Source organism: Myxocyprinus asiaticus, chromosome 5 (assembly GCF_019703515.2).
Source record: "Myxocyprinus asiaticus isolate MX2 ecotype Aquarium Trade chromosome 5, UBuf_Myxa_2, whole genome shotgun sequence".
NCBI lineage: Eukaryota > Metazoa > Chordata > Actinopteri > Cypriniformes > Catostomidae > Myxocyprinus > Myxocyprinus asiaticus.
In genome coordinates this window covers 16,457,279-16,473,617 of record NC_059348.1, presented here as the reverse complement: position 1 = coordinate 16,473,617, position 16,339 = coordinate 16,457,279, and the positions used below count along the sequence as shown (strand labels likewise).

Below are 16,339 nucleotides of genomic sequence, written 5' to 3'. Positions count from 1 at the left end.
GGAGCGCAATTCTGAATGCAGGGATCTCGAGATGTGTTTTTCTAGGTTTCAAACTACGTTTAACTTGAAAAAGCGACATAAAAACACTGTGTTTATAAAGCGACGCAACCAAAGCAAGACGCTCCAAAAGTGTTTGTATGACACATGTACATAGACACATCCTTAGAAAAGCCCTTATAATAAATCAATCTTGGACAGATTGACAAATTAAATTGCAAAATGGATTGTGTGGACAGTAGGCCAATGATAAGATTATGTTCGATAATATGGAAATAAACAATACATTTCTTTTTGTATTGTCTTTTCAATGCTTTACACAATAATGTAATACATGTTAATTATCTAAATTACTAGATTTATATATTATAATTATTTAAATATAACCATTTTCTAATCATTAAATATTGAATTATTGTTATCTGAAGCCCCTTCTCAGCAAATATTTATATGTGATTAATTGGATTAATCAGCATATAATGTAATTAATTCTATTAAAGTTTTAATTGATTGACAGCCCAAATAAATGTATATTATAAATTGGTTATATCATTTTGATAAATATATTCTTAAGAGCCTCACTAGATTCACAAGGAAAATAGCTTGAGAAATGAAATCAGTATACATTAATCTCATGAAACTACAAAAAAAAAAAATATATTTTTGTTCAAGTGTATGATTATGCCTTTCACATGTGAATTGCAACAAATATTTACAACAAGAAATGAAAACACACCACAGTCTGATGCTTTAAAATGAAGTGAGTTCTTTTTTATTATTGTTGAGCAGGCCATAAGCTGGCGAAGATGTTCTCTCCGTGGCCTTGCAGACCGGCGAGGTGACCCTGCCCAAAGCTTTGCATGCTGATTTCCATGTGTTCCATTCATGGCAGTAAATGTTTTTAGACCCTGCAAAAGGCATAAAGAGTCCCAGAGTGAAGCTGACTTAATGCAGAAGACACTGACAGAGATGGCCATAAAGTGAGTCCCTGATTATTAATCATTCAATCAGCATTCTTATTGTTAATTGATATTAAACGTGACTTAAGAAGAACTTTGTTTTATAGCAACTAACAGACCGATTGGCTTCCATTTATTTATGGTCATAAGAAGCATGTCAAATTGGATTAAAATACAAATTTGATTGTAATCAGGTTATATATTTAAAATCTGTATCACAATCAGCTTCTCCAGTGAGGGATCTTCATGTAATTTTCAAGGGTAGATTTTGTTGCTTTTCTCAGGAACCTGTTGATGATGTGGACTCCTGGGGTGAGTCCATCGAAAATCTTCTATCCTGTAAAGGTAAGAAGATCCTCCACTCTCAGTTCTGAAGATCTGAATTTATCCTATAATAATTGTGAAGTATAAAGGCCACTGAATACAGGTATTTTAGGCCTAATGTTTCCTAGTAGAACCTCAAAAGTTTGGCTTCAGAAAGTGGCAAACACTGAAAGTTTTGGCTGAAAATATTCTATTTCAATATCCCTAGAAATATTCTATTTCTATAGCCAATTTCTGGTGTGTTGAGATGTATCTTGTTTTTATCTACTTTTGTATACTGTATGTTAATATGTATTAAATATTAGTTTGTTATGGAGTAACGAGTTTTTGCATTTGCATCAGTGTTTAGGTTTAAATGTGTTTCCTAAATGGACATAGGAATATGACACAAGCACACATATATAGGCAGTGTTAAACGTTTTACATTTAAGGTAAATTTATAATATATTTGAAACAATATTTGCCTGTTTTGGAAAACGTAAGACAATACTGCAGGAATATGCAGATGAGGTGTCAGGTGCTGCAGACTGATATGCATAATGCAAATTCTCAATAAAATAAGTTTGCAAGAGAATTGTTTGCAAACTTTTGGTCATGACATTACACAGTGCAAAAACAACACAGGATTGTTCTTGGTCTACGTGTTACTGCCAGTCATTTTAATTCGATAAAATACCAACCTGATCTCATAGAATCACGTTACTATACCTACATTTTCACAGAATAATTTTTACATGGCTTGTTGTACAGTATGTATCGCAGCAGTGTTCTGTTGAAATATACATTAGAGGCGCTAAAACAACAATAGCTTAGTTTCCATCCATGTATTTTAATGCAAATTTTGGTATATTACAAAAAAAAATAAAAAATAATGTGACTTTGCCTCAACGAGCATGTGAATACATTTGCTTAGAGAATATCAATATACTGTAGCATACATATCATCTCTGGTTATTTTAAAATGCTGGACACAAAGCCTGTCATCAAAACGATAGGCTACTATTACCTCCCAGAACTGTCTAAAACACTTTCGCTCTCATACTTAAGGCATCTGCCGCTAAACGTTTTTCAGAGCATTTGTCTGTGCACTCTAAACTGCAAGTAATTTAGTACCTTGAACAAAAGAGCCACATACCCCCAATGGCTACTTCCATTTATATTTTGTGCCAGTTTTCCCGGAAGTGACGATTTTGTGCTCTTGAACACATGGGATGGCTTTATTTGCAAATTGTCACAAGTAAAACAGCAGATTGTCAGCTCCTAAACATGTTTTGCCCTGTTCATCACACAATGCTATCTTATTACACTTTTACTGTATCGCAGTACTTGTAAGGAATACATTTTAACATTTGCATTACATAACCAACCGACTGGGCATTGCACTCGCGATTCAAAGAACCATTGGTCCCGGAGCGCCACAAAATGCCGTGGTTGCTTTAGCAATTGCCTTTTTTATCTCACTTTTGCTTTTATTACACTATTGTTTAGGTTTAGGGTAGGGAGTTAGGTTTTGTTGATTTAAAATGCGATAAAGCATTAGACTTAAACACCTCATCTGTTTGTGAGAACATTTACTGTAACTCGCTTTTAGCGCCACACAGTGGACTTTTCACCTTGAAACTGCCGTGATATTTGCCATGGACCATGTAAAATCCTTTTGCAGTAATGTCCTCACAGTTATATCATTTCCTAGGGATCAGGCTGTAAATACTGTTTAAATATTATGGTGGATATTTACTGCACAAATTTCAGTCATATCCCTCTATCAATCTTCATTTTAGTGACCTAAGACATGTCTAAATTCCAAACAATGTTATTTCAAAACATCTGTGTGAAATATTTGTGAAGTGTTTTGCATGAAAATGTTTCTTTAAAATAAATGACACTTGATTAATATTTTGTTATATAATGCAATAAAATTCACTTCCCCAAATCATTTTTGGGGTCACAGTATATATTGTTTAATATACTGTATATTGTTTGTATAACCCTCATGAGACTCATGAGATGAAAGTTTTTGCAATTTCATTTTTAAATGTCAGTATTAAATTTGGTGCATTCATAACATACTGCATTTATATTTGTGTGTATTATACACACACACACACACACACACACACACAAACTACCGGTCAAAAGTTTAGAGTCACTTATTCTTTATTTTATTTATTTTTATTTTCACATTTTACAATAATAGTAAAGTCATCAAAACTATGGAATAACATAAATGGAACTATGGGAATTATGTTGTGACTATAAAAATCCAAAATAAATCAAAACTGTGTTATAGTTTAGCATCTTCAAAGTAGTCACCTTTTGCCTAGAATTTGCAGACATGTACTCTTGACATTTTCTCAACTAACTTCTTGAGGTATCACCTTGGGATGCTTTTTAAACAGTATTGAAGGAGTTCCCATCTATACCTGGCACTTATTGGTTGTTTTTCTTTATTATTCTGTCAAAGTCATCCATTTCAAAAAAACTTTTTTTTTAAATACAGTTTTAGTTTTGTAATGAAATCAGTTAACATGTTGGCACAATTATATTTTTGTCTACAAAACTCATTTGAAACATTTAAGTATATGCCTTCAAATCAAAAGGTTTTTAAGATCATGAGAAACATTTCAGTCAAGTGACCCCAAACTTTTGAACAGCAGTGTGTATATGTATATATATATATATATATATAGTGCTGTGGAAAATTATTCGCCCCCATCCTGATTTCCTCCTGATTTTTTTACTAAATAATTTCAAAAAGTCAAACAAAATCTATTATAAAACGGCAATCTGAGTAAACACAAAATACTTTTTTTTAAATGATAATATTATTTATTGAAGCAAAAAAGTTATCCAATACCAACTGGGCCTGTGTGAAAAAGTATTTGCCCTTAGTTACTAAATCCCCAAATCTATGAAGCTGCATTCATAATGGGGTTCAGCTGGACTAGACACACACAGGCCTGATTACGGCAAGCCCTGTTCAATCAAATCAACACCTAAATAGAACTTTTTCAGCAGCATGAATTTGGCTAAAAGGTCTCACCCAGTAGCACACTATGCCAAGGTCGAAAGAAATACCAGAAATTATGAGGAAAAAGGTGATTGAAATACATCAGTCTGGGAAGGATTACAAAGCTATTTCAAAGGCTCTGGGACTCCAAAGAACCACAGTGAGAACCATTATCTCCAAATGGAGAAAACTTGGCACAGTAGTGAACCCTCCCAGAAGTGGCCGACTTTCCAAAATTCCTCCAAGAGCACAGCGACGACTCATCCAGGAAGTCACAAAAAGCCAAGGACAACATCCAAGGAACTGCAGCCCTCTCTGCCATCAATAAAGGTCACTGTTCATGACTCCACTATCAGAAAGACGCTGGCCAAAAATGGCATCCATGGAAGTGTGGCAAGGCGCAAATCACTGCTAACTCAGAAGAACATTACGGCTCATCTGAATTTTGACAAAACACACCTTGATGATCCTCAAACCTTTTGGGACAATTTTCTGTGGACTGATGAGTCGAAAGTGGAAGACAGGTGTCCCATTACATCTGACGTAAATCAAACACAGAATTCCACAAAAAGAACATCATACCTACGGTCAAGCATGGTGGTGGTAGTGTGATGGTGTGGGGATGCTTTGCTGCTTCAGGGCCAGGGAGACTTGCAATAATTGAGGGAAACATTCTGCTCTCTACCAGAAAATCCTAAAGGAGAACGTCTGGTCATCAATCCGTGAGTTGAAGCTAAAGCGCAACTGGATTATGCAGTAAGACAATGATCCAAAGCATAGGAGTAAGTCCACCTCTGAATAGCTCAAATGAAGCAAAATTAAAGTTTTGGAGTGGCCTTAGTCAAAGTCCTGACTTGAACCCAATTGAGATGCTATGGCAGGACCTTAAATGGGCAGTTCATGCTCAAACCCTCCAATGTGGCTGAACTAAAGCAGGTCTGCAAAGAAGAGTGGGACAAAATTCCACCACAGCATTGTGAAAGACTAATCTCCAGTTATCGGAAGCGTTTGGCTGCAGTTGTTGCTTCTAAAGTTGGCGCAACCAGCTATTAAATTTAAGGGGGCAGTTAGTTTTTCACATGGGTGATATGTGTTGGATAACTTTTTTTGCTTCAATAAAAAAAAATTAAAAATAAATAAAAATAAAACAAATATACACTGGCGGCCAAAAGTTTGGAATAATGTATAGATTTTGCTCTTATGGAAAGAAATTGGATATTCTTTATTCACCAAAATGGTATTTAGCTGATCACAGTGTATAGTCAGGACATTAATAACGTGAACAATTACTATTAGAATTTGAAAAATGTTTTCAGAACTTCTTAAACTATTTCAAGGAGTTCTCATCAAAAAATCCTCCATGTGCAGCAATGACAGCTTTGCAGATCCTTGGCATTATAGCTGTCAGTTTGTCCAGATACTCAGGTGACATTTCACCCCACACTTCCTGTAGCACTTGCCATAGATGTAGCTGTCTTGTCGGGCACTTCTCACCCACCTTACATTCTAGATGATCCCACAAAAGCTCAGTGGGGTTAAGATTCATAACACTCTTTTCCAATTATCTGTTGTCCAATGTCTGTGTTTCTTTGCCCACTCTAACGTTTTCTTTTTGTTTTTCTGTTTCAAAAGTGGCTTTTTCTTTGCAATTCTTCCCATAAGGCCTGCACCCCTGAGTCTTCTCTTTAATGTTGTACATGAAACTGGTGTTGAGCGGGTAGAATTCAATGAAGCTCTCAGCTGAGGACATGTGAGGCGTCTATTTCTCAAATTAGAGACTTTGATGTACTTATCCTCTTGTTTAGTTGTACATCTGGCCTTCCACATCTCTTTCTGTCCTTGTTAGAGCCAGTTGTCCTTTGTCTTTGAAGACTGTAGTGTACACCTTTGTATGAAATCTTCAGTTTTTTGGCAATTTCAAGCACTGTATAGCCTTCATTTCTCAAAACAATGATTGACTGATGTGTTTCTAGAGAAAGTCATTTCTTTTTTGCCATTTTTGACCTAATATTGACCATAACACATGCCAGTCTTAAAAAACGAACACAAAGACAATGTTAAGCTTAATTTAACGAACCAAATAATTTAGCTTTCAACTGTGTTTGATATAATGGCAAGTGATTTTCTAGTACCAAATTAGCAATTTAGCATGATTACTCAAGGATTTGCTTGGAATGGGGCCTGTCTAGATTTGATCAGAAATGATTTTTTCAAATAGTGATGGTGCTGTTTTTTACATCAGTAATGTGCTGACTATACTTTGTCATCAGCTGAATGCCACTTTGGTGAATTAAAGTACCAATTTCTTTCCGAAACAGCAAAATCTGTACATTATTCCAAACGTTTGGCCGTCAGTGTATATTTGAAAACTGTATTTTGTGTTTACTCAGGTTGCCTTTGTTTTATGTTATATCTTGTTTGAAGATCTAAAACAATTTAGTATGGAAAATACACAAAAATAAAAGAAATCAGGATGGGGGCAAATACTTTTCCACAGCACTGTATAATATATATATATATATATATATATATATATATATATATATATATATATATATATATATATATATATCTAAGAAAGGAATGTTTTTCCATTCACAAATTAAGTTTTACATTTCAAGCTAATTTTCCTCTTCAACACATACTCTGCAACGCTGACCAATATCATCTCATGAGTATTTAAATGAATGTTGTGTTTTGTGTGCTGGTGCACCATGCATGGGATGCTGGTGTAGTACTGCTATCCCAACCAGGCTTTTAAACTAGTCTAACCAACTTCATCAGAAAAACCATTCTGGTCAAACTAGACCAGAACCAAGCCAGCACTAACCAGCATAAACCAGCCTAGACCAGCATGGGAACTAGGGATGTGCCCGAAGCCGAATACCTTATTCGGAAAGGCACAAATAATGACTTCAAAACGAATAACGGATTCATCCGAATAATATAAATATATTTGCATGACTGATTATCCAAAAGCACAAGGATAAAGCAACATTTTAATTAAACATATCCAAAATTACAAAAGAATTTAGGAATCTGTGCAGCCAATATTTCTAAAGTGTAAACCTTATGAATGAAAATGCGCACAGTGTGATTTCAAATCGGATGGGTGCAGTCTCGACTCCGTTTGCAGTCTCTGTTAATTGTTCGAGTCTGGAGCTTATCAAGTGTAACATTAAGATACGACATTGTATACACTTTCCACTTCTTGAAATGTCTATGTTAATGTATCACCTGATTCACACGTGATTCTCAAGTATTTATTTATAGCCTAAACCTGAGCGCGATGTTAAATTCCTGGCCTGAAGTGATGATTTCACGTCAGAGCTCGTCTATCCGTCTCTTAAAGTTGACCACATTTATATACACATCAGCGATTAAGGTAATTAACTGGTTAAGATTTTAAGATTTTAAAAAAGTTAAAATGCTCCATATAGGTTTAAATGCTCCATAGAGTATTCATCTATTCAGAATATTCTTGCTTATGTAAAACAAGAAACTGAAACATGCTCAGTCTTTTTTTCTTCTTTAAAATGTGCTAAATTTGAAAATGTTGTGTTCTTGAACTCTGGTAAGGCGCTATATAAAATGTAACATTATTATGATTATTATTATTATTTAACTAAATAATGGTGTCCTATCGTAAAAATTCCTGATAGACTTGCAGGACTTTCACCTGTTTGTAGACTATATTGATTTTATTTTAATTTATTTTAATGTTTGAATTTTTATTTATTATTCACTGCAAAATATGTGCTTGACATTTCACATTTTGCTTGACACCTCTTGCCTCCAGAATAATGTTGTAATTCATGCAAAGACAAAAGAAAATTCTGTTTCATGCAGATATTAATATCTGAAATACCAGGAGAACACACAGAGTATTCTACAGTTAATGTAGCCTACAAATTCAGCTTTATCTGGTAAGAAAAAAAAATGAATAAAATAATATTTTTTACAATAATAATAATAATTATTATTATTATTATTAGGCTATTATTATGAAAAGGCATATACAAGGCATATTTTATTAATAGAAACTATAAATGTAAGAGTAACATTTAAAAATGGGCATTTAATTTAGTTTTGACACACTTCCGGTTTAAGCCACGCCCACACCCAGTTCTATCTGAATAGAATTTATTTTGTCATATGAACAGATACAGATAAACATACAAATACAGATAATGGCTCCGCTGCACACCCTTAATGGAAACTGCATGCTGGTTAAGCTAATTGCTAATATTTGCATAAACACTGAAACGTACATTGTTGACATATTGACAACTTCTAAAGCATAATCATTTTACGGATTAACAACTTTTGAGACGTACAAATGTTTAAGTATCCTTATTGAATCCATGAATGTGAAATACATTGAATTAATCGGTTGAGTTTATTGTATTTACAATAAATTCATCACATTATGTTTATTTACAAGAGAGAAATCTCTATAGATGATAAAAATTAATCGCAGGGTCTCAAGAGGATACATTTTTAATCTTTATATTTCAGTTGTGACATCTAAATTGGAGCAGGTTTAGAGGTTTAAATTGGAGTTAAGTCTCTAATAATGGCTCGGTTGTGTTGCAGCGGGGCAGATAGCTTTCCAGGAGTTCTTGAAATCGGAATACAGTGAGGAAAATATTCTGTTCTGGCTGGCATGTGAGGAATACAAAAAGGTCACGAGTGTTCCAGAGATGATCAGCATGGCGAACAAAATCTACGCTGAGTTTGTGGAAACGGAGTCACCCAGACAGGTGAATTATCCCATTCTGGATGAACAGTGCAGAACTCTTTTAACAGTTTTTTTTAAATGCTCGAAACTAAAGATAGTTAGAGAGCTCTTGGTTTTGTTTCCATTTCAATACAAACACCTTATAATAACAATACATGCCAATTGTGCTTGACATATAGGCTGTAGGGATGGCTAAAACTGTATAATACAGAATTATTTTAAGAAATGTGTTTCCCTTATTTTCAGGTTAACATCGATTCTGGGACTCGCACAAATATAACAAACAACATCTCTGAGCCAAACCTGAACTCATTTGATACTGCACAGAAGATGATCTTCAGTCTAATGGCGAGAGACTGCTACCCCAGGTTTCTCAAGTCCGACATCTACCAGGCCATTCTGCAAAACAGAGGAAAGAGATGACTTCATAATTCACAGTTTTTCAGAGTATAACTATTGCCAGTAATGACTTGTACATTTTATTTTATATTTGATAAGCATTATCTTTTTAGTTCTGGACTGAAATAGCTCTTTTCATTGTTATGTTACCATTAAAAACTATTTTGAAGGACGGAACGGACAGACCCCCAAACGCGCGTCCTAAGTTAATGTCCCCAAATAAAATTTGCCATCTGTCCTTAAAAGCATTTAATGAGTATCAAAATAGTAGCTATTCTGATGTTCATGCACTGTTGTAAAATACACTTTGGTTTTATTTTCCACCTCCAAGAGAATAAAACAATTTAACTAAAGTATATTAATTTTAAAATGCAAGACAAACAAATTGATACATCGCAAAAATTTTATGTGCACTTAACAGAAACAGCAATCTAGAATTAGAAGAAAACGTGAATTTAAATAAGGATAGATATTTAATTTTTAAACTACATCTACAGTTCACTTCTATAGTAATGCAACCATATAGGTCTGATGTGTAATTATTTGTCAAGCAATTGTTTACTATTATTATTATTATTATGGTAATGTAATTATTTTTGTTATTATGAAAAATCTGTGCTTTTGATCAACTTTTTTTTCGAGCAGTGTTTCTTATGATTGATGTGATCGTCAGGAGGAAATTTGTAATATGGATTTAAAAAGCCATTTAAATATGATAACTCTTTTATCCATGCATGCATATCCTGGAATCCTTATATAAAAAAAAAAGAAATAAAAAAAAATTTAATAAATGTAAATAAAACAAAATAATAGTGTGAGTAGCCTACTTCATATATTTATTTTCTTTATTTTCAATTACAGGATTTGTATTATTTCAATGTATTAATGTATTATTGTGTTTATTATGTTTATCACCTACATTTGTAACCTTATTTCTGTTTAAAGATATTTTTTCAACTGTAAATACAACTACCATAGTCTAGCATAGCCAGATTGTCTGATCCACTTTGTAATTTATGGCCCTGAGCGTATTTTATTATTATTATTATTTATTTATTTATTTTATTTTATTTTTATTTTTTTCGTGCTTGGTTTGAAACAAAATGGCCCTCAGTCAGGGTTGATGCCATATTTAAGTAGCCCAAATTAAAACAAGGGACAGAAGTATTGGAATAGAAGTATACGGTCAGTTTAATGTTTTTCTTTTTAATTAAATAATTTAAATATGGTGTCTACCCTGACTAAGGTCCATTCTGGCCAAGAACAGAAACTCAGAGAGAGACTATCTGACAGAAAGCTTCCAATCATACAGACACTTTTTAAAGGTAGATAAATCTGAACATGTTGCTACCACAATAATAAACCAAAGTGGGAAAAACTCATTCACATAATGGCACAGCAGTCTCTGCAAATGGTTGTACAGAAAATGCAGAAAAATTAGCTGGAAATGTTTGTAGACCTTGTCTGTAGACTTCTGTCCATCCAAAAGTAATAAGCACAGATAATTTCACATACTGCAGGGTGCATTCATGTAAATTCCTCTGAATTACAAAAAGGGGCCAAATTTAACTGAATTCACCCTAACTCAGAAGACAAAGTTGTGGATATCTACTTTACTTGCTACTAAGTGTCTCTAATATAATTCTGAAAATATTTTAAAGATTTGACATCATTGACCTTGCAAATCCAGTGATTCGTTTCTTCTCAACAGCGCTCATTAAAGTAGTCTTTGAAAACAACACTTTGTGCAACAGCCAGCCAGTCAGATTTTGGCAAGTGCCATTTTTGTCCAATATGCAGCAGATCAACAGTCAGCTCTGTGACTACCAGGAATTTAATCATTTATTGTGTTAAATGGATGCATACATATACTTGACCGCCTGGTGGTGTCAGAGTATTACAATCAATCATTTCAGAGTCAGCTTAAAGGAATAGTTCACCCAAAAATGATCATTTACTCACCCTCATGCCATCCCAGATGTGTATGACCTTCTTCTGCAAAACACAAATGAAGATTTTTAGAAGAATATTTCAGCTCTGTAGGTCCATACAATGCAAGTTAATGATGGATAAAACTTTGAAGCTCCAAAAAGCACATAAAGGCAGCATTAAAATAATCCATAAAACAGTTAAATCCATGTCTTCAGAAATTTAATAATAGGTGTGCGTGAGAAACAGATCAATATTTAAGTCCTTTTTTACTATAAATCTTCACTTTCACATCCACATTCTTATTGAATAGCATTCTTCATGCACATCACCGCCTGCAGGTTGGGGCTGGTCAAAGGTGGAGATTTATAGTAAAAAAGAAAAAAGGGACTTAAGTATTGATCTGTTTTTCACCCACACCTATCAAATCGCTTCAGAAGACATGAATTAAACCACTGGAGTCAAATGGATTACTTTTATGCTGCCTATGTGCTTTTTGGAGCTTTAAAGTTTTGGTCACCATTCACTTGAACTGTATGGACCTACAGAGCTACAGAGCTAAGATATTATTCTTAAAATCTTCATTTGTGTTCTGCAGAAGAAATCAAGTTATATATATATATATATATACAGGTGCATCTCAATAAATTAGAATGTCGTGGAAAAGTTCATTTATTTCAGTAATTCAACTCAAATTGTGAAATTCGTGTATTAAATAAATTCAATGCACACAGACTGAAGTAGTTTAAGTCTTTGGTTCTTTTAATTGTGATGATTTTGGCTCACATTTAACAAAAACCCACCAATTCACTATCTCAAAAAATTAGAATATGGTGACATGCCAATCAGCTAATCAACTCAAAACACCTGCAAAGGTTTCCTGAGCCTTCAAAATGGTCTCTCAGTTTGGTTCACTAGGCTACACAATCATGGGGAAGACTGCTGATCTGACAGTTGTCCAGAAGACAATCATTGACACCCTTCACAAGGAGGGTAAGCCACAAACATTCATTGCCAAAGAAACTGGCTGTTCACAGAGTGCTGTATCCAAGCATGTTAACAGAAAGTTGAGTGGAAGGAAAAAGTGTGGAAGAAAAAGATGCACAACTAACCGAGAGAACCGCAGCCTTATGAGGATTGTCAAGCAAAATCGATTCAAGAATTTGGGTGAACTTCACAAGGAATGGACTGAGGCTGGGGTCAAGGCATCAAGAACCACCACACACAGACTTGTCAAGGAATTTGGCTACAGTTGTTGTATTCCTCTTGTTAAGCCACTCCTGAACCACAGACAACGTCAGAGGCGTCTTACCTGGGCTAAGGAGAAGAAGAACTGGACTGTTGCCCAGTGGTCCAAAGTCCTCTTTTCAGATGAGAGCAAGTTTTGTATTTCATTTGGAAACCAAGGTCCTAGAGTCTGGAGGAAGGGTGGAGAAGCTCATAGCCCAAGTTGCTTGAAGTCCAGTGTTAAGTTTCCACAGTCTGTGATGATTTGGGGTGCAATGTCATCTGCTGGTGTTGGTCCATTGTGTTTTTTGAAAACCAAAGTCACTGCACCCGTTTACCAAGAAATTTTGGAGCACTTCATGCTTCCTTCTGCTGACCAGCTTTTTAAAGATGCTGATTTCATTTTCCAGCAGGATTTGGCACCTGCCCACACTGCCAAAAGCACCAAAAGTTGGTTAAATGACCATGGTGTTGGTGTGCTTGACTGGCCAGCAAACTCACCAGACCTGAACCCCATAGAGAATCTATGGTATTCCATACCACCTCAGCAGTGCCACAAACTGATCACCTCCATGCCACGCCGAACTGAGGCAGTAATTAAAGCAAAAAGAGCCCCTACCAGGTATTGAGTACATATACAGTAAATGAACATACTTTCCAGAAGGCCAACAATTCACTAAAAATGTTTTTTTTTATTGGTCTTATGATGTATTCTAATTTTTTGAGATAGTGAATTGGTGGGTTTTTGTTAAATGTGAGCCAAAATCATCACAATTAAAAGAACCAAAGACTTAAACTACTTCAGTCTGTGTGCATTGAATTTATTTAATACACGAGTTTCACAATTTGAGTTGAATTACTGAAATAAATGAACTTTTCCACGACATTCTAATTTATTGAGATGCACCTGTATATATATGGGATGACATGAAGGTGAGTAAATGACAGAATTTTCATTTTTGGGTGATCCCTTTAACTGGCACAATTATTAACATTTACAAAAATAATATTGCCAAACTGTATAAAGTACCTAATAGTTCTAAAAAAGCAGAGAAATTAAAAAATGTAAATAAAGTAAATAAGAAAATGAAGGAAACATAGCTTAAGGTAAAAAGGGATAAGGTTAAAAAAAATAAAATAAAAAAAAAATAAAGAAACGAATAAAATAAAGTAAAATGGGAATAAATTTAAGTACAACATATGCTTGAGTACCCAGTTTATGTTTACATTTATTCATAGCAGCAGAAGAGAATAGAGAGGTTTTTAAGGAACCTAAAAAACCCTCTCTAAAAAAACCTTAGACTACGGCAAAGTTCAAGGCTCTATTGCAGCTTAAACAGTCCAAGAACCACCCACTTAGACAGAAAGAGCCATCTGACATGTAAAGTGATCAATCAGAGTCGATGTTGTCATTACTTGCCATTCAGGGGTTAGCTAAGATACATCATACCGTGACAAAAGACAAATGTTGGGGTGGGGGATAAAGTAAATGTCGCACCAGTCTTCATGAGCGATTGTATGCAAAACGCACAGAAAAATTGGGAACACAGAAAACCTAAATACAGTATACACTATTTCAAAGTAATAACTTAAGAAAATTGGCAGAATTTGCAGTTATTCTCATGGATATCCATGCCTACTACATGCCTCTGAATGCTGAATGTCTTTAAAAGACTTGATGTCACTAACCAGGCAAACTTTGGCAAATCCAGAGATTATTTCATCCTCAAAAGCGGCCTCAAAAGCGGCTGTTGTGTCAGCCCAGAACCTTGTGAACATGACTTCAGGCAGACTGATAAAAAAAGTCCAGTGTGCTTTTACATAAAGTCTTCCATCAAACCAGCCAATCAGACTAGAGCATGCTTGAATTGAGAAAGCATTTTCCAGTTTTGTGTGCAATATGCATCAGATGATTAGTGCATAGACTGTGGGTGGTCCGTGGGTGTGCTGTCTGAGACTACTCACTCACTGATCGCAGATTTCTGGAGGGAACGTAGATTTGCAGAAGTGATTGGAGGTAGGAGGGTGCAGATCCGGTGACTGTACGCAATCATGTGCCTTGATCTTGATGCAGGTACACCCTAGAAATAAGCAGTTTCTCTCTGTGAATTAGCATCTTGAGTACAGACCAAGCGAGAAAATTGTATATAAAGACCACATGAAATAAAACATTTTGCAGTTTTAGTCCAGGTCTCTTGGCTTTGATGCCATGCTATTGTTCTCCTTTAAGTTTTAGCAGATATGTGCTTTTAAAAGTCTTTCTCCTCTGGGAAAATGAACCAAAATCATTCATCTCTCCAACAAAATGCACTGACTCCCAGTCGGACGATGTAACACTCGCACAACACCCCCCCCCCCCCCCATTACATGCAAGTGAATGGTGACCAAAACTTTGAAGCTCCAAAAAGGAAGGCAGCATTAGTAAGTAATCCATATGACTCCAGTGGTTTATTCCATGTCTTCTGAAGCAATATGGGCAGGGTGGAGAATTTATCAAATAAAAACAAATGTTCTCATTTGACCTCTGACACTCAAATATGTTTTTTTAGGAATTATGTTTGGATTCCTTAAAGGAGAAGTGTGTAATTTCTATGCCTCTAGTGACACCATATGGAATTGCAAAAATAATTAGTGTTCACAAAAACATTTTATGAACACTCTCCTATCCTACATGATCACACAGGAAGCTGTGCTAGACATTGCTAATGTTCCAGTGCCCTGACATAGACCCCAATCTGCTGAATTACTGACAAGCGCCATCTCCTATCACACCTCTTTGTATCAATTCAAATGTGTTCACCTTTTCCTGTCGCATGACTGAAAGCATGTCGCTTCAGTAGCAACACAGATTCTTGTACTGCATTTAAGCCAGCAAGTAATTTTGTTCACATGATCAATGATGATGGTGATTTGGAGGTTAATTTTTTTTTAATATAAACTACATTTCTATTCCACTGACTCCACCAGGTAGGTTTAGGTTTGGGGTTTGGGTTAGGAGGTATAGTTTATTTCTCTTAACTTTATTAAGTCGTATTTACAACACATTTTTGGTGCCCCTCTGTGGACATTTCACCCAGAAACTGTAGCTCACACATGCCCTGGCATTCAAAAACAGCTTCGGCAGCTGAGGTCAGTGGCTATAATTTCAGTAACCTAAGACTGACTTCAGCAAAAGAGCCTCAGTGTTTACACTTTTTATGGAAATCAGCCTTCCACTGCATAACTTATAACTGTCTCTGAATATTAAGTTGGTATAAGAGAAAGTATTTGAACACTGACAAAATAATACACTTCACCTTTAAATCTTACAATGGGAAGACATTCTTGACAGTTTAACTGGCCTTATAAAATGCCATTCTAGTTGATAGAGCTACAGACATGCCTATTCCTCTCCCATTATTATATTTTACATTTAAATGTAGATGATGTTCTTGTCATCTTGAGACATTCATCTCAGTATTTATACAAAAGTAGAATATATGTAGTAATAAAACATTCCTATATAAAAATCCAAATGCATTGTGTGAGAAAACGTGTGCCCGCATACATACAAATAGCATAAATTTTGCTAAATTTGCATAGGTTATAAAATAAAGGTATTGGCATGCCTACAGAACAGACACATATGAAACCAACAACAGCCTTAGGAGAGAACATACAGTAACAGTCACATGTTTACAATTCTCAGTTTTTTCAATAACAACTCTGTCACACAAATTAGAGTGTTGGGCGAAAGCCAACCAAAAAATTTTG

The 16,339-nt window shown here is 35.0% G+C and overlaps 1 protein-coding gene across 1 annotated transcript; it reads left to right on the top strand.

Annotated features, from left to right (window-relative positions):
* The first annotated feature begins 929 nt into the window (after positions 1–929).
* On the top strand, positions 930–10,227 carry LOC127440418 (regulator of G-protein signaling 21-like). The gene is made up of 4 exons (XM_051696964.1): positions 930–977; positions 1,222–1,301; positions 8,887–9,053; positions 9,278–10,227. Exons 1-4 carry the CDS (start codon positions 946–948, stop codon positions 9,452–9,454), a joined length of 456 nt encoding a protein of 151 aa, XP_051552924.1. The 5' UTR covers positions 930–945; the 3' UTR covers positions 9,455–10,227.
* The last annotated feature ends 6,112 nt before the right edge of the window (positions 10,228–16,339 follow it).